Here is an 18,203-nt window from a genome sequence, read left to right as displayed (position 1 = left end):
AACTTTTTTGGTCTTTGGGGAGCATAGGTCATTCACAAATATCCTTCATCAGGATCGGTTCTGTGCCGTTTTCTCCACTTGTTTCAAGGATTTTCCCCCCACAACCTTCTCCAGCTGTGCCCTGACAAGTGGAAATGGTATTGTCAGTCAGTGGACTACTGGACAGAGTCTAATGCCATAAATGCCATAAACTGTGTGGTTCCAACCCTGAATGCTATACCACGGGTATGTCAAAACATTTAATTCAGTTGGTAACCAGTTTATAATAGCAAAAAAAAGGCACCTCTGGGGTTTGTGGTATATGGCCATATACCACATCTAAGGGCAGTATCCAGGCACTCCGCATTGCGTTGTGTGTAAGAACAGCCCTTAGACGTGGTATATTGGCCGTATACCACACCCCCCTCATGGCTTATTGGATAATTATCCTGCAGCTATTGCATTCATTCACCTCATATAACACCTATTGTCTGGTCATTACAGTAGGCCACAACAGTGGAGAGACCAGGGGCCGTATGTGTCAAGTTTTTTAGAGTAGGAGTATTTGATGTTGCACCAGTCTGGCCAGAACAGTAACTTGAAGAGCACTGTACCAGAACCTTGGTATTGTGTACATTACTAATCAGATGGAGAGAGCCCTTGGGCACCTGTTTAAGAGGAATCATTAACGCCAACATTTACCTGTTTTAGTTCACTGGGTGTGTTGAAGGACTAATCCTTTTAAAGAGGATTTTGAGGGAGTCATTTTCACAACCCAAGCTAATGGTTTATAATAAGGATTAACCGTAATCAAAGATGTAATGTGATAATTAAATTAGATCCATTTTACAGTGTTTTTTCCCCAAATAGCACCATATTCCCTTTATAGTGCACTACTTTTTGCCAGAGTCCTAGTAAATTTTGATCAAATCCAAATTTTATTTGTCACAATTTTATTTGTCACAACCTTACAGTGAAATGCCTACTCACAAGCCTTTAACCAACAATGCTTTTCAGTCTCCTGATGGGGAAGAGGTTTTGTCGTGCCCTGTTCACGACTGTCTTGGTGTGCTTGGACCATGTTAGTTTGTCGGTGATGTGGACACCAAGGAGCTTGAAGCTCTCAACCTGCTCTACTATAGGCCCATTGGTGAGAATGGAGGTGTGCTCGGTCCTCATTTTCCTGTAGTCCACAATCATCTCCTTTGTCTTGGTCACATTGAGGAGCACGCACCCCTGAGGGTCCCCCGTGTTAAAGATCAGCGTGGCGGATGTGTTGTTACCTACCCTTACCACCTGGTGGGCGGCCCGTCAGGAAGTCCAGGATCCAGTTGCAGAGGGAGGTGTTAAGTCCCAGGGTCTTGATCTGAACATTAATTAGGCCTACTCATTGGGTGAGTAGAAAATTGATTCAGAATGTCTGACTATTTAGACTAGAGTATATGCAGGTAGAATACCTCCAAATGAAGACATTATTATAAATATAGGGAGGAAAGCTTTTTAGACATGTCCTCCTGGTTAGTCTAGCTTTCCTATTTGGATCCTAATAAAATACTAAATACCAAGTTTGACAAGCAATGGTATGTGTATGCCATTATCATAGGCTATAGTTGTATGCATATAAAACGTACACACGGATAAGCTGCTATGCAGTGAAGGGTAGTCCAACAGTAAAGTGAAGACATCCATCACGGGGAAATATAAACCTTGATGTGTGCCGCCCTCTATTGGTCAATGATCATCAATGCGTTTGTGATGAAACTTTAATCAAAGCCAACTTCCATGTAAATGTAATATAATTATGCCAATGCCAACAAATGTGTTATATACACAATTGTTGTGGGTTCCCTCAATTAAAATGTCCCCAGTAAAGATGTTTTGTATGGGGAGTTTTGGTCTTGGTCGTCTCCAATAATGAGTTTGTGAGCAAGCAACTGTATCTGAAATGGCCATTTAATTCAATAGCAAACAAATGTGCTAAATATCAAGCGACTATATATTTTGTTGAAGAATTGATTCAGTGGGTGTGGCTTGATCAGGTGGTTTTCGAATGTAATCCTATGAAAACGAAAGTAGGCTACTTTGAGGAAATAGACTTACAACGACGGGCCTTTTACTTGATAATATTTTCACTAAACCGTTCTCAAAATGTCGAGATCATCTGTACTGAAAATAAAAACTGTAAACGCAGTGAAGGTAAGCACTAACTAATGCATATGTTGTTATTAAGTGTTAAGCGTTAATTTGGCCGTTGTTTTTGGCATCACCACGATGTAGCTAGCTAAGGTTAGCTACATTAGTTTAGCTTCGGTGCAACTCTCTTGGTTGCATCGAAGCTATATGTAGCCTAAATCACGTCAATGGACCAAGAAACCTCGCTAGCATTAATTGGGCTAAATGTTTTTTCTTACATAATGTTACCATTTAACTGTGCGCGAATGGTTGAATAAGAATACCTATATGTTATAACTAAACTTTTTTCTTGCGATATGGCCTGAAAAACAAATAACTTGTTACATTTTGTTCTGTTACGTTCAGCCGTTGTTAGTTGGAAAATTCCCTAGTCACTCTGCCAGACAGCCATTACTCATGCAAAAGCGAAAGCAAAACAAAACGGGTAAGAACGGTTTCATTGGTTTACTTGATTGACGGGGCGTTCCAGGCTGTCTTTTTTTGCAGCGCGACTAACACCACCTGAGTTTAGGTGTGTAAAGGTAGTTTACAATATATTACACAATTATGACACACTGATCCTAATGTTCTTGTGAGTTTAAGTTATTTTATAGTGTGAGTTTAGTGCACCTATTTCCACATTATGCACCACATAGACAAAGGCTGCTTTCCAAACACTTAAAGACACACCATCAGACCTCAAATTAAGTAGACACTTCTGATGACGTCTGACGAGTATACACTTCCAGGGCAAGGTAGGAAGGAATGATTTTTAAATGGACCCCCGTTGCCCGGAAATTCGTCACTCGTTCATCCGAGATTATTGTGTTTTCAGCCACCGGTAGTTTGTGTGTGCATTATATGCGCTACCGTCAATTATGATTGCATGTCTACTTATTAACTATATCATTGAATAATATTCGCCTACTGTATGATAGCTAGGAAATTAATTAGCTAACTAACGTTAGCCTGCCTAGCTGGAACTTCTGAAGAAATAAAATGTTTTATTTCCAAAAGACAACCAAACAAAAACATAATTACTTTTATAAGACGTGCTTTGTATTAGTAGCACTATTTAAAAAGAAATTATTTACGTTTGTTTTTACTTACACTTGTATGTTGACTCTATATTGTCATTGAGGTTTTAAGTTTTGGCGGACTCTTCTTAGCAGATGTACAATCGTCGCAAATTGAATTATGGGGCGTTTCAGGCCTCGACGTGAACATAATTGTACACTCGCAAACTCCATTAAAAAAACGAGGGCTGTGGGGCTTAGGTTGCAAACTACCCTTGCTTGGCTAATAATTTGGACCAACGACAAATATTGCTGCGGGCATTCCCCCAAGGGAATAAGGCGGGTGTAAGTGGAAGAGGGTGTCTTTTATGAGTTTGAAACGCAGCCTCAGTATCTTCTTTTTGTCCCTTCGCCTTAGGTGGAGAACTTCCGCCAGTCTCTGTATCAACAGGTTAGTATGTGTTTGCCTTATTGTGTTAACAGATGTCTGCTGGTGCAATTGCATTACCATTTGAAGTAGAAAGGGGTATGCCATTGTGGCATAATGGTGTAGTTAGTTCTTACCTATTTCTGTTTTTTTTAGGCAGAGGATCTGTTTTCAAACTACATCCCATTGAAGATCACCCAACTGGACAACCTGCTGAAGGTAGGTTGGTTAGTTCACATCCCATGTATCACTGTCTGTTCCCACATTGTGAAATTAACCAACCTTTTCATCCATATCTTGTCCAACTGGCTCTACCTACTTTCCTCTCATCTATCTCTCCACTTCCCTCCCACTCCTCTTCTCCTTTATCCCTCCTGCTCTTCCTCCATCCCACTCTCCTTTCCATTTCTCTCCCAGGAGGAGGATCTCAGCATCACAGACCTGTCCACTCTCCATGCTCCTCTAGACATCCCTATACCAGACCCTCCTACTCCAGAGGATGAGGTGACCGGCTATCATGCTCTTCTAACCAAATACAAAATCTGTTCCCAAATGGCACCCTATTTACTATTTAGTGAACTTCTTTTGACTAGGGCCCATTGGGCTACCCACAGGGCTCGGTTCAAAAGTAGCGCACTATATAGGCAACTGGGTGCTATTTGGGACACATACCATATACACTGAACCAAAATATAAACGCAACAAGTGTTGGTCACATGTTTCATGAGCTGAAATAAAGATCCCAGAAATGTTCCATGCGCATGAAAAGCTTATCTCAAATTGTGCACTTTTTAAAATATATTTTTTCCCCCCATCCCTGTTAGTGAGCATTTCTCCTTTGTCAAGATAATCCATCTACCTGACATGTGTGGCATATCAAGAAGCTGATTAAACAGCACTATCATTACACAAGGTGCACCTTGTGCCAGGGACAATACAAGGCCGCTCTAAAATGTGCAGTTTTGTCACACAACACAATGCCACAGATGTTTCAAGTTAGTGTGCAAATTACATGTTGACTGCAGTAATGTCCACTAGAGCTGTTGCCAGAGAATAGACTGTTAATTTCTCTACCATAAGCCTCTTCAACATTGCTTTAGAGAATTTGGCAGTACACTCAACCGGCCTCACAACCACAGACCACAGATATGATGTTGTGTGGGGGAGGGGTTTGCTGATGTCAACGTTGTGAACAGAGTGCCCCATGGTGGGGTTATGGTATTGGTAGGCATAAGCTACGAACACAATTGCATTTTATCGATGGCAATTTGAATGCACAGAGATACTGTGACAAGTTCCTGAGGCCCATTGTCGTGCCATTCATCCATCGCCATCGCCTCATGTTTCAGCATAGTAATGCACAACCCCATGTCGCAAGGATCTGTACACAATTCCTGGAAGCTGAAAATGTCCCAGTTCTTCCATGGCCTGCTTACTCAGACATGTCACCCATTGAACCTGTTAGGGATGCTCTGGATTAGAGGTCGACCGATTATGATTTTTCAACGCCAATACCGATTTATTGGAGGACCAAAAAAGCCGCTGCCGATTAATCGGACAATTTTTATATATATTTGTAATAATGACAATTACAACAATGCTGATTGAACACACATTTTTACTTAATAAATCAATAAAATCTATTTAGTCTCAAATAAATAATAGAACATGTTCAATTTGGTTTAAATGATGCAAAAACAAAGTGTTGGAGAAGAAAGTAAAAGTGCAATATGTGCTGAATACTTATGTCTGAATACTTAAGTAAATAAGGTACCGTTTTCTATTTTTTTTTTATACATTTGCCAATATCTAAACCTGTTTTTGTTTTGTCATTATGGGGTATTGTGTGTAAACTAATGATTTAATTTAATACGTTTTAGAATAAGGCTGTAATGTAACAAAATGTGGAGAAAGTGAACGGGTCTGAATGCACTGTATATTTCACATGGTAGGCTACAGATTGACTAATTTATTCTCCCTCCAGGAAATGGAGACTGACAAGAATGATGATGATGAGAAGAAGAAGAAGGGTAAGAGACAGTGGTTCAAGTCATGGCCTTCATTTAGGAGTGGTAGTTGCCATTCCTTAGCTCAAGACCAGTTATTTTTAAAATAGGCTTCTAAAATAATTCCAAGTAGTGGGTATTTTATTATTTTCCATAAATGTATTTTATATGGATGCAGGTGGTGGCAACTTACCAGTTGGTGTTGTTTTTCCTTGGTCTCTTTCAGCTCCAAAATGTGGCTTCATCAAAGGGAATGAGAAGATTGTGAAGCTGCTTGACAGAGTCAAACCAGAGATCCTAGCACTGAGGGAGACAATCATTACAGTAAGAACTATAGAGATCCTACCACTGAGGGAGACCATTACAGTGAGAATCATACAGAGATCCTAGCACTGCGGAAGACTGCCATTACAGTAAGATTAGACAGATGTCCTAGCACTGAGGCCATTACAGTAAGAAAACGAAAAATAAAGCAACAGTGACCTCTTGTGGTCAAATGAGATGCAACACTCTGATATAGGCTGGTGAAGGTTTAAATTTACTGTAGCAGTCATTGATGTTTATCTTCTTAGGTGTCCTGCTGGATTCAGCATCTCATCCCCAAAATAGAGGATGGGAATGACTTTGGTGTTGCAATCCAGGTAAATGGTCAACACACATATGTTTAAGGTCGTGGTCGTTCATGAAAAACATTAAACTGGTACAGATGGAATTGTATTCTCCTGATGTTTCATTAAAATCGACATTCCCATGTGTTACTTCCAGGAGAAAATCTTGGAAAGAATAGCTGCAGTGAAGACCAAAGTGGACGGCTTCCACACCAACATTAACAAGTATGATAGCTTTTCATACGTTCAAGTAACTTAGAGCAGTTGAGGTTATCATACATTGATCCTAAATTTGACGACAACCTTTGTCAAAATAGATATACATTTCACAATAACTTTTGGTCCTTCAGGTACTTTTCAGAGAGGGGTGATGCAGTGGCTAAAGCTTCCAAGTTAACTCATGTGGTGAGAATTGGCATTTGTAGACACTACCCAATTTTGTATTCAACTGACCCATTGTCTGACACATGCCCTTCTCCTACTCATCCCCATATTTCTTCTCCTTCTTCCTGTTATCAGATGGACTACCGCTCTCTGGTCCATGAGAAGGATGAGGCTGTTTACTCTGACATCAGAGTCATCCTTCTGGACATCCGTGGCTTCTATGTGAGTGACCCTGTTCCCTATATAGTGCCCCTTATGGGCTCTGGTCAAAAGTAGTGCACTAAATAGGGAATAGGGTCTCATTTGGGACAGAGCCAAGATGCTACTACCATATACATGACTATAGTAGTGTATAAACTGCTACTACTAACACTAGTCTGTCTATTATTATTATTATTATTAATAACATCATTAATCTATAAGAAGAATGGGTCAAAGGGATGAATTAATGTTTGTCGGATGTTTTTAGACCTCTAAAGTGATCTAATGTCAAGATGAAACTACGTCCCACAACTTGGTTTGTTTTAGGTCCAGCTATAAACCTCCAACCCCAAAGATAAGCTCCAGTGTACTGTAAAAGATGCAAGAGCACTTACTTCAATGTTTCTATCTGTGTTTGTGTGCTACAGGCGGAACTGTATGACATCATCAGCAAGAACCTGGAAAAAGTCACTAATCCGAAAGGAGAAGAAAAGCCCTCAATGTACTGAGATATGCATAAAGTGGAGGAATGAAAGAATAGTCAGGCTCAACAATGTGACATTTTTCAGGGGTATACTAAGAGATGGATTATAAGGATTGTTGGGACTGGCCAGCCAGGCTATTAGACCACAGTTTGAAATAACCCGGGTGACATTGTTCTATGCCATGTGATATTTGAAATGAGAGAATTTAGCTAGCGGCCTAGTTTGGTACATTTTCTACTAGCCTCAGGCTAGCAGACTTGTTTAATTTCCATCCTTTGGTGTCCTACTATACCAATCAGTCCTGTTTGTACATCTGCAACAAAGCTGCTTGGCTTTGTCCAGATTTGTCAGTTTCTTTTATTCATGCTAATAAACGCATCTTTAATGTTTAACACTGAACCTAGAGACTAATTTTGAAAACTTCCAGCGGACTTCTAGGGAAGACGCACCATAATGAATGTCGTCCCCGCAGTTGAACTGTGGCGATTTTTAACAAGTAAAATCATTGGGAAATTAACAGAAAATGACGGCCGACGTTCTGTGGTCAAAGGTGAGAGGACACCCGCCCGCTGGGCATGGCTGACATTCGTGTTGGTCAGTCTTGTCCTTTTAGGAGCTACAAATGAACACACTGGGGGTTGTTTATTTCCAATGACACTTATTCTGTTATTTATTTATAAGAAAAAATGTGTAGTTCCACTACATGGTAGAAATGGTTTACATGTCAAAGGTCAAATCACCTGTTGCTCTGTACACACATTATCAAGGCTTCATTAGGAAAAACACTTGTTACAAAAATCTTCTCAAAACTGAAAGAAAGAACCCAAAATATAACATTATCACAAACTGGCTAAAGTAAGTACTGATGGGAAGGCAAGTATACATCCACAAGAACATAAAATGTTTCAGATAAAAACTCTGCTTCTTTTTTCATACTTCAGGCCCTTCGCCTCCAGGTATGAGCTAGAACAGAAGGAAGTAGTGACAATATATCATACAGCAAGTGTTTGATAAGTTCAGCTTGAAATACCACTACCTGCACCATCGCATTTCAAGAGGGCAGTCACGTGTTTGCGAAGATTGAATACCGGTGTTTGGGCTCGTGTGGAAGGAAGCATTACTGTTAACCCTTTAACTGTATCTAATTGAAAAACATGTTGAAACAATTATTTCACCTTAAATTCCTATTACTAACAAATTAACTTCCAATAGTATTTTTTTTTTCTACTTGATGTTAATTTTGAAATCGCTCTCTACCAGGTGGTTAAGAAGGCAGTCATACCAGCAATGCCATACTCAAATGGCAATTTGCATAGCATTTTTAGTAATTTCAACAATATTACAAAAATGACAATAGGTCTGCTTTTATAGGTAAGTATTAGCTAAGCATTGTATATTAAGGTCACATTATGGTAATTGTGTATGTCCAAACATGAATATTCAATTACATAGAAATTAATGCATTTTCAGGTGGTGTTTTGTGGAATGTCCCTCAAAATAGTTGATTTCAAATGAGCCAGGGTTCTTCCACATCTTCAGACTACATTTTGAGATACTTAACAATGTGCAGTTTTTTTTATTACTGTAGTGGTTATTTTATAGGTCGACCTTAAATGTGAATATTGATTCATTTACCTTATTGGCCATGAAATGTGCTTTTACGAATTGATGTTGCCTAATATAGTTTTGTCAACAATTTATATTTGAACCAAAATAGGTATTTATTTTTATTTTTAAATGTATGTACCCTATTCTTAGTCCACCATACTTTTACTGACATAAAATGTAAAAAATCTAAAAACAGCAGTTAAACTATTTATTTTCAAATTCCTACTCTTCAAGGTCTCTACTAACGGGAATGGTGCAACATTAATCCCTCACCAACTGAATTCCTGCCTTTTATCCCATATCTTTAGTGACTGAGTTTTCTTATAGCCCTCTAAGTGGGCAAAGTTAGAGTGCCACAACACTGAACCGCAGGAACCCAAAAATATACAAAATACTGTAAAGTGGTGCTGGGGGAGTTGACCAATTAAGTTCAAGTGTAGGTTGTTTTCATATCCACTTATAAATCCATTGTCAAAACATGCTCTACCAGCCGGCTGAGAATAGGCTTAAAGGGTTATTAAGCAAGCAGCATGACCTCGTTACACCTACCATGGTGATGTTGTTGCCGTTGAGTAGGATCTGGTCCAGTTTGGTTATCCTTCTTCCCTCCGGTGTGATTTCACTAAAATACACAGTCATTAAGGAGAAGGATAAAACATGTCCAGAATCATCAGATCTGAAAGGATCTGAAAGGATTTAATGGGTGAAAGTACTTACAATTCTGTCACGTCCTCCAACACCATGTCTGAAGAGGTGGGTGAAGGATCAACTGTATATTTACTGACAATATACACAGAACAGAAATATAAACGCAGCATGTAAATCGTTCGTCCCATGGTACATGGGCTGAAAAAAGTGATATGAGAAATGTTCTATATGCACACAAAGCTTATTTCTCAAATGTTGTCCACAAATTTGTTTACATTCCTGTTATTGAGCATTTCTCCTTTGCCAAGATAATCCATCCACCTGACAGGTGTGACATATCAAGAAGCTGATTAAACAGCATGGTCGTTACACAGGTGCACCTTGTGCTGGGGAGGACAATAAAAGGTCACTAAAATGTGCAGTTTTGTCACACAACACCATGTCACAGCTAACTGCAGGAATGTCCACCAGAGCTGTTGCAAGATAATGTAATGTTAATTTCTCTAACATAAGCTGCCTCCAACATCGTTTTAGAGAATTTGGCAGTACGTCCAACCGACCTCACATCTGCAGATGGCGTTGTGTGGGTGAGCGGTTTTCTGATGTCAATGTTGTGAACAGAGTGCCACATGGTGGGGTTATGGTATGGACAGGCATAAACTACGGACAACGAACACAATTGCATTTTATCAATGGCAATTTGAATACACAAAAATACTGTGACGAGATCCTAAGGCCCATATTTTATGCATCTGTTGATGACGTATACCATATCTGTATTCCCAGTCATGTTTAATCCATAGATTAGGGCCTAATTCATTTATTTCAATTGACTGATTTCCTCATATGAACTGTAACTCAGTCAAATCAATTAAATGATTGCATGTTGCGTTTATATTTTTGTATAGCATAAATGACTACAGTAACAATGTTTGAATTGAATAGATTGCAAAACTACTGCTAAAGTGCAAAACCTTCATTAAAATGAACGACAAATAATGAGACGTTATGTAGGACATTTCCAGAAAGGATACTGACAAAATCATCGAAACCCAACAGGGTGCCGACAATTTCTTTGTCGTTTTTCATGACTATATGGATTCGGGAACCTATACATTTGTCCACGAGCTCTGGAAGAGAACACAAAGAGGAGATGTTGAAATCACATGATTACTTGCATGACCTATATCTATCCTACCCTGCCTTTCTAAGGTCTTCGAAAGCCAAGTCAACAAACAGATTACCGACCATTTCGAATCCCACCGTGCCTTCTCCGCTATGCAATCTGGTTTCAGAGCTGGTCATGGGTGCACATCAGCCACGCTCAAGGTCCTAAACGATATCATAACCGCCATCGATAAGAGACAATACTGTGCAGCCGTCTTCATCAACCTGGCCAAGGCTTTCGACTCTGTCAAAGACCACATTCTTATTGGCAGACTCAACAACCTTGGTTTCTCAAATTACTTCCTCGCCTGGTTCACCAACTACTTCTCTGAGAGAGTTCAGTGTGTCAATCAAGTCTCTATGGGGGTGCCACAGGGTTAAATTCTCGGGCCAATTCTCTTCTCTGTATACATCAATGATGTCGCTCTTGCTGCTGGTGATTCTCTGATCTACCTCTACACAGACGACACCATTCTGTAAACTTCTGGCCCTTCTTTGGACACTGCTAACTAACTTCCAACTTCAATGTCATACAACTCTCCTTCCGTGGCCTCCAACTGCTCTTAAATGCAAGTAAAACTAAATGCATGCGGTTTTGACTGTACATAGATTTTTCACTGTACAGATTTTTCTATTGTGTTATTGACTGTACGTTTGTTTATGTGTAACTCTGTGTTGTTGTTTTTGTCGCACTGCTTTGCTTTATCTTGGCCAGGTCGCAGTTGTAAATGAGAACTTGTTCTCAACTGGCCTACCTGGTTAAATAAAGGTGAAATAAAAAAATAAAAGGGGATTTATGGTAGCCTGGACAGACGCTACATGGCGCTATTCTCCACTATCGTCTGGACTCAATGATACACTCATGTCCCCCGGAAACCACTTCTTACATAAAACATTCTCCATTCAGGCTGCATAAGTGTCGTTTCCTCAACGTGATTTAATAGTCCACCAGCTTAAAAAAAAGAGGGAAATATGCCTACCGTCTTAATAAAACACAATTTTCCACCACCATTTTCGGATTTTCTGACAATTTACGAATGTTGCATACCAAGTTCAGCCAATTCAGTTGCAGTCTTTTGTTTACCCCTTGCGGTGTTCAACATCGGGAAGTAGCATTAGTCACTCTAGCACAGTGGTGGAAAATAGTGTTTTATTAAGACAGTAAGCATATTTTTCAGTTTTGTTTGGTCTTTAAATCAAGTTAAAGAGGGAACCGACTCCTTTGCAGCCTGAATGGAGGATGACTTATGTACGAACCGGTCGCCAGGGGACGAGTGTATTACCGGCAGTGCAGATTAATGTATGACACCATGTTGCAAATGACGTAAGGAATAATAGCGCCATCTAGCGATTTTTAAGATTAATTTGTCAACCCCAGGTAGCCTAGTGGTTAGAGCATTGGGCCAGTAACCGAAAGGTTGCTAGATTGAATCCCTGAGCTGACAAGGTAAAAATCTATTGTTCTGCTCCTGAACAAGGCAGTTAACCCACTGTTCCTAGGCCGTCATTGTAAATAAGAATTTGTTCTTAACTGACTTGCCTAGTTAAACAAAGGTTAAAAAAAAGAAAACGTTTTTGCTTTATTTGGCAGTTAAAGGTGCACTATGCAGAAATTGCTCCATTTCCTGGTTGCTAAAATTCAAATAGTTCACCTAATTTCAGTTTGTGACAAAACAAGCAAGCATGGTGTAGAGAATGATTGTACCCTCGTCAAATAGCTTTTCCATAACCAACATTTTTATTTTCATCTGTTTGAAGCTGGTGTACAAAACCAAAAGACACAATAACGAACAGGAAGCATAGAAATAACACAGAGACCAGATCTACCGCTTCTTAGACTTGCTTTCAATGAGAATGACAGATCTATAACCCATTTCTATGTGAATTTAGTAGGGTCACCCAAAAAGTTACATATTGCAGCTTTAATATAGTCCTTTTTTATTTAATCTCTTGAGATGGGTAAACTTGTTTATGAAGTTGAACATATGCTCTTTATGACAATGTTAAAAAGAGGTGAAATCTTTTTCATATTTTTAAAAACCAAATTACACTTCTCAAAAGGCACTGAATTGATGGAACGACCATGCCACAGAACAAAAATCGTTACATCTAACATGTAGAATTTGTGATAACATTTTTTAACATTGAGGCAAACAAAAGATGTGCATCATGTGTCCCTCCCTTCTGAACAGTTTTAACGTTGGTTTGAAGTTTCTATATGATCAAAGAGTTATTGAAATTTGAATAGTTTGATCATGCACTTCGTTGATGGTCCCTAACTTGTTGCGTTGACCATGCGCTAGGCTGCCTACACCGTTGCTGTGCGATTATTAAACTCGGGTCGGAATCGGGGAAAATTCAAACCTGTGAAATGTTGTACACATTTTTTTCTTTCATAAAGAGCCTGAGGTCTGTAGCTCAAATCGTTAACGAGCTATTGGTGTTTGAACGTCCGAATCTCAAACCAACTTCACCAGTGCTATTTAGCAATACTGCTAACATGACTCCTGCATGTCATATATGTCAAAAGTGTAACTGTCGCAACACGACTTCAAGCGTTAGCAACGTACTTGGTATTTGTAAAGCTAGCTGGACATTAAAATTATTAACAAAATCAAACAAACCAAGTGGGAGCAACTGTGATGGATTTGTAGCTGGGGTGGCCGCCATGTTTAGTTTGAAAAAGACCTAAGTAATCAATTGAAAAATGGACGATAGGAATCATCAGACTACAACAGTCGAACACAGACGGTGGTACCCGTCGTTTGGTGCGACGCAGTCTCGGTCGTGTCCTGCTGAGTCTTCATCCGACAAAAGCCAATGATCATGTTGCAGCAGTGTGTAGGAGGGACATTTCCAAATGTGAGAAGTGCGTAGAAGGGCATGAGACAAAGGAATGTCTAGTATCGGTGGAAAACATTTGTGTTAACTGTAGGGGTGCTGTAAGGAAGTGCTATTTCTTATGCAGGTGACCAGCCTACTGCTATTACATTGCTATAACTGAGACAACGTATTTTCACAGTAAAACATGTTAGGTCCCATACAGGATAGCTCCCACACCCACACACACAGCACACACACATTACACACACTAACTGCCGAGGACACACAGATAAGACATACACCCACACATTGGGAGGAAGAGACAGCCTTGACTTGCAGAAACCAGCGCACACACCTAATCTCCTTTCTAGCCGAACATTGTGTGACTGAGGACAGCGCACACACCTAATCTCCTTTTTTAGCTGAACATTGTGTGACAAAGAACGGGAACCAGAGGGATGACGGACGGCCCAACAGGGCCAATCCAAGAAGACTACACCTCAGCCTGAACCAACCCGAAGACCCGATCTTCTAGAATCAACCTACTTTCTGTACTGTATATAACATACATGCACTCTGTTATCTGCGCTCTTTTCTGCTGGTTCCTTAAGAACCGAATGAAATGGGCCCGTATACGTTGTACCAGATATCTTTACTCATAATTAAACTGTCACTTGTCATACAATAGACCACCTTGTCTGAATCGATCCTTGACCGGCTCACCCTCCTACATATCCCATTATCAACAGTGCCCATGGTGCTGGAGATCAGAAGTGTCCGGTGAGAGAAAGGCAGGTTGAGGTTGCCAGGATCAAAGTGGTACAGAAGGTGTCATATGCTGAGGCAGTGAAGAGTGTAGTAGAGGAAGATTGGTCCAGGGCGATGGATCTGTGAGTAGGCCAAGGCCAAAAGAGAGTGATAGGAATAATATGTGCTTCAGTAAGGTTGGTTTCTTTAGCGTTCATAGCCATGGTTATCAACTGTATTGCAGAAATTGAACGTAAATCACAGAACATAAATGTTGTGGTGGCAGCTGCAGAGAAGTATTTGGTGTACGAGATTTTACTGCAGAATAGTTAAGTGTGTTTAAATAGTGTCCTGTCCTCACAGGCTGCCATCCTGGTGTAGGATCAGATAGGGCCAAGTAGTGGAAGGTCGTAATGGGTGTAGGTTTCTTCCCTTTCCCCCGTCCCTTTTCCTAACCTTTTTGTTTCACAGTGTAATGCATGTACACTCCAGAACAGTAGGCGGAAACACAGGGCTAGATAAGAAAAATAGATTAGTAGAGGCCGACCGGCCTTAAACTCCACTACAGTAGGTGGCGGTGTATGCACCTTTCAGTTGGTTGCGATCCGCCAATACATATTTAAAGAAGAATTGCACTCATTTCTATTTTTACACCAGCGCTACGCTGTTTTGCGTTATGATCAATTAATATTTAAAGGAAATTATCATTTAACATAAACAGAACGGAAAAAAAAGTTACCGTGATGCATTCCGTGGGCCAAATCATGTAAAAGACTGGTGAAATCAACACCCAAGCGGTAGCGCTACATTTGAGTGACGTCATGCTACTACTGCAACATGACTGGAACAGACGAAGAGGAAGAGAAAATCCATTGCGTTGATTGCGTGACTGCGGACGTTGATTCGAGGAGCAGAAGCAGCACCGCTCGTTCCAACCCTGTTTACATTGATATCTCAGGTGAAAAACAACACATAACTGCCCAAATATCTGCGGCCATGGAGTCGCATGGCAAAGAGGAACTCAAGGGACCCGTGTTGCATATCGTGGTGGTCGGATTTCACCACAAGAAAGGCTGTCAGGTACGTCAAGCTCGGGTGGCATGCTAACTAGCTCCCCGTGCCAGTTTTTTTTTAGTAGCAGAGAATGCACTGGAGAGCTGCTCCTACCAGGCTACACAACACATCGAGCATTGGGTAATGCCTGAGTGAGGGTGCGAGTCAAATGGGCATTTGACTGATCAGCAACAACAACCCATCCAGGGACCGTTCCTGTTCTGTTCTACCGACCAGTGGTTGACAGACACACACTGCTGCTTGGAAGGAAGTCATTGATCACTTGTTGCTTATGGAAGAGCACTTATGGGGTAGACCAGGAGGGTATTACTAACACAGCATCTTCTTTACATAGCTAACACAGTTGTAAACAATCAGAGACCACCTTGTTGGTTTACCTAGAATTCATGGTAGTGCATGGTGAAGTCGTGCTATGTTGTGATGAAGCCTAACTATCTAGATTTATATGGGCCCGGAGGCACACTGATAACAGGCTTATTTATGTAAGAGATTTATGTAAGGTATGATGCCTGTGCACCATTTATCAACTGCAATCAATGCCAAGTACTGAAACTGCATTATTTTGCACTTTTAACTGACATGAGATTTCATCTGAGATCTTGTCTCTCCGTGGCTCATTAACTCACTCTTAGCCAAAGCTTTGTATTTCATCCTGCCAATGTTTGCACTAATTGCCTATACTGCCTAATTTCTGTGCCTGTGTTAAATAACCTATTATTGACAAATCCAAAGAGATATCCACAGTCACAGCCTGCAATGTTGTTGTCACTGTGATTTAGTTCTTTAGGGATTAGGATAAAGTTTAGAGAGTCATTGACAAGTGAAGGAGAGCTTGACAGACACGCTGCATATAATGTTCACAACAAGGCCTTAGGGCAGTGTTTACACCTGGTTAGTAACCTAGTGAAAGTGTGTGTGTGTATGTGTGTGTGTGTGTGTGTGTGTGTGTGTGTGTGAAATTAACAGGGACAAGAAGATTATTGCAATGAACTTGAGTTATTATCTACAGAGCTTCTGAAGAGGAGGGGCTATCCCTCCAGAGGTACACAAATAGGCCAGCAGTCTCCCATAAAGAACGGATGGGGAGATTTACTGCACATGTTTTCAACAAACACAATTAGCCCACAGGCCTTGCTGTATGTATGTGAGTTATGCTCATTAGCTCTTGCTCAATAAAGTAGCCCAGCCTACTGCACGCACATAAGTCTTTATAAAAAAATAACAAAGTCCTAGGCTCCGACTTGTTTTGCATTGCAGCCACAGACTGGACAAAATATTCTTCTTAATTTATATTAGGCTCTGTCAGTTTCTGTTCCGTTAATGCCATCTTAGCCATGTCTTAGTACCCTACCTTTCATGCACCACAGAGCCAACAGCCTGCTGCAAGAAGTTCATCAAGACAACAACGACCACTTTGTGTTCTGTTTCTTTGTTACTGGCTGCTCTCCACCTTACTGCCTGCCCCTTTGTCCTGAAGTAAGTCTGCCTGTTTCAGAGCTCTCGGAGACCCAGCTGCTGCTCATTCTGACAGCCGGATAAAAGGGGGTTGTGTGTGTGTGTGCGCGTTACAAACAGGCCCAAACCCACCCCCTTCCCCTTGTGATCACTACCACCAAACCGGTGAAAGACAGGCCAGACAGAGGGTTTTCTTTGTCAGGTAATAGCCTAGGTGTTCACTCGAGGGGTAGGCTGCATCTCAAATGACACTCTGTTCCCTTTTATAGTGCATTACTTTTGACCGGAGTCCTAAGGGTGCCTTGTCAAATGTAGTGCACTATATAGGGAATGTGGTGGAATTTGGGACACGGACATGGAGGTGGAGTGGTATTGTCTGTTACCTGATAGGAGACCTACTGGGTTAGACTGGGTATCACTAGATTAGGTTCTTGTCTTTCTGGCAGGTGGGCCTCGCTGACTTTTTCTCTCTCTTGCTATTTTTCTCTCTCTGTCTATCAATTCATTTCAAAGAGGCTTTATTGGCATGAGAACATATGGTTACATTGCCAAAGAAAGTGAAATAAACAAAAGTGAGAAGAAACAAAAACATCACTCTCTCTCTCTCTCTCTCTCTCTCTCTCTCTCTCTCTATGGGACCTGGGTAAAAGTAGTGCACTATATACAGTATAGGTGCCATTTGGGATGCATCCTTGGTGTGGGGTATCTTAGAGCCTCACTCCCCCTCCCCTCAGAACTGCAGTTAGGGAGAGAGAGACCTCTCTGTGGGGGTAGTTGTGTGGGTCCTACACCTCACCTGTTCTTTCGTGAAACTAGAGAGCCTAGATGACACCTGTCTGTCACGTGAGTGGCTCTGTCAATAGAGGGATCAATGATTGGTGTAGGGACTGGGGAGGGGACATGGATATGGTGCTAAGGAGAGTGAGAGCTCTCTGGTTTCTATTGCTCCATGGTCAAAAGTAGTGCACTACATAGAGAATAGGGTGCCGTTTGGAGCTTACTCCCAGTTATTTTATTGCCTTTTTCTTAACTGCAAAAATATAGCCCTACACAATTGCAACAAATCATCCTGGACTTTTGATTTGCACAGCACCAAGGGCATAATTCCTTAGCAAATGCAGCCAGTATAATGTCACCTGTATAATGTAGCCAGTATAAATGAGCAATTGCATAATAATTGCTCATTACATATTATGTACTATTTGCCAAGGTTGTGGTTATTTGGCCTTTGTTCTGACCAAAATAGTAAACACAGCCAACAAAGTAATTGGTCGACCACCAGTCTGTTCAACAAGGCAACCAAAAAGAAGGCACTGGCCGTTGTTGGCGACCCCCCCCCCCCCCCCTCTTCACCCCTCAGCTGGAGAGGCTTCCCACTGGCCGGCGGTTCAGAATGCCCATCG

General features: G+C 40.9%; 3 protein-coding genes across 4 annotated transcripts in view; 2 read left to right on the top strand and 1 right to left on the bottom strand.

Moving 5' to 3' along the window:
* The first annotated feature begins 1,830 nt into the window (after positions 1-1,830).
* psme2 (proteasome activator subunit 2) lies at positions 1,831-7,670 on the top strand. Its single transcript, XM_021562778.3, has 11 exons — positions 1,831-2,175; positions 3,586-3,618; positions 3,751-3,813; positions 4,012-4,098; positions 5,579-5,624; positions 5,827-5,924; positions 6,173-6,241; positions 6,366-6,433; positions 6,559-6,613; positions 6,728-6,814; positions 7,222-7,670. Exons 1-11 carry the CDS (start codon positions 2,128-2,130, stop codon positions 7,300-7,302), a joined length of 735 nt encoding a protein of 244 aa, XP_021418453.2. The 5' UTR covers positions 1,831-2,127; the 3' UTR covers positions 7,303-7,670.
* A 246-nt stretch (positions 7,671-7,916) lies between these two features.
* Positions 7,917-13,641, bottom strand: LOC110489836 (U6 snRNA-associated Sm-like protein LSm5). The gene is made up of 5 exons (XM_021562779.3): positions 13,326-13,641; positions 10,569-10,664; positions 9,604-9,631; positions 9,436-9,508; positions 7,917-8,241 (listed from the first exon to the last, which is right to left on the bottom strand). The coding sequence occupies exons 1-5, from the start codon at positions 13,369-13,371 to the stop codon at positions 8,209-8,211; spliced, it is 276 nt and encodes a 91-aa protein (XP_021418454.1). The 5' UTR covers positions 13,372-13,641; the 3' UTR covers positions 7,917-8,208.
* Positions 13,642-14,273: 632 nt separating this feature from the next.
* The window catches only part of LOC110489831 (AVL9 homolog (S. cerevisiase)), a 37,817-nt gene continuing 33,887 nt past the window's right edge, over positions 14,274-18,203 (top strand). For both annotated transcript variants that reach the window (XM_036944094.2, XM_090199665.1), the window contains exon 1: positions 14,274-15,351. In XM_036944094.2, the coding sequence (XP_036799989.2) occupies positions 15,109-15,351 (243 nt within the window). In that variant the 5' untranslated portion in view covers positions 14,274-15,108. The remainder of the gene's footprint in view (positions 15,352-18,203) is intronic.

Source organism: Oncorhynchus mykiss, chromosome 15 (genome assembly GCF_057628025.1).
Source record: "Oncorhynchus mykiss isolate SJ-2025 chromosome 15, ASM5762802v1, whole genome shotgun sequence".
NCBI classification, from domain to species: domain Eukaryota; kingdom Metazoa; phylum Chordata; class Actinopteri; order Salmoniformes; family Salmonidae; genus Oncorhynchus; species Oncorhynchus mykiss.
Note: the sequence above shows the minus strand (reverse complement) of the source record. Positions and strands in the feature narration are given on the sequence as shown.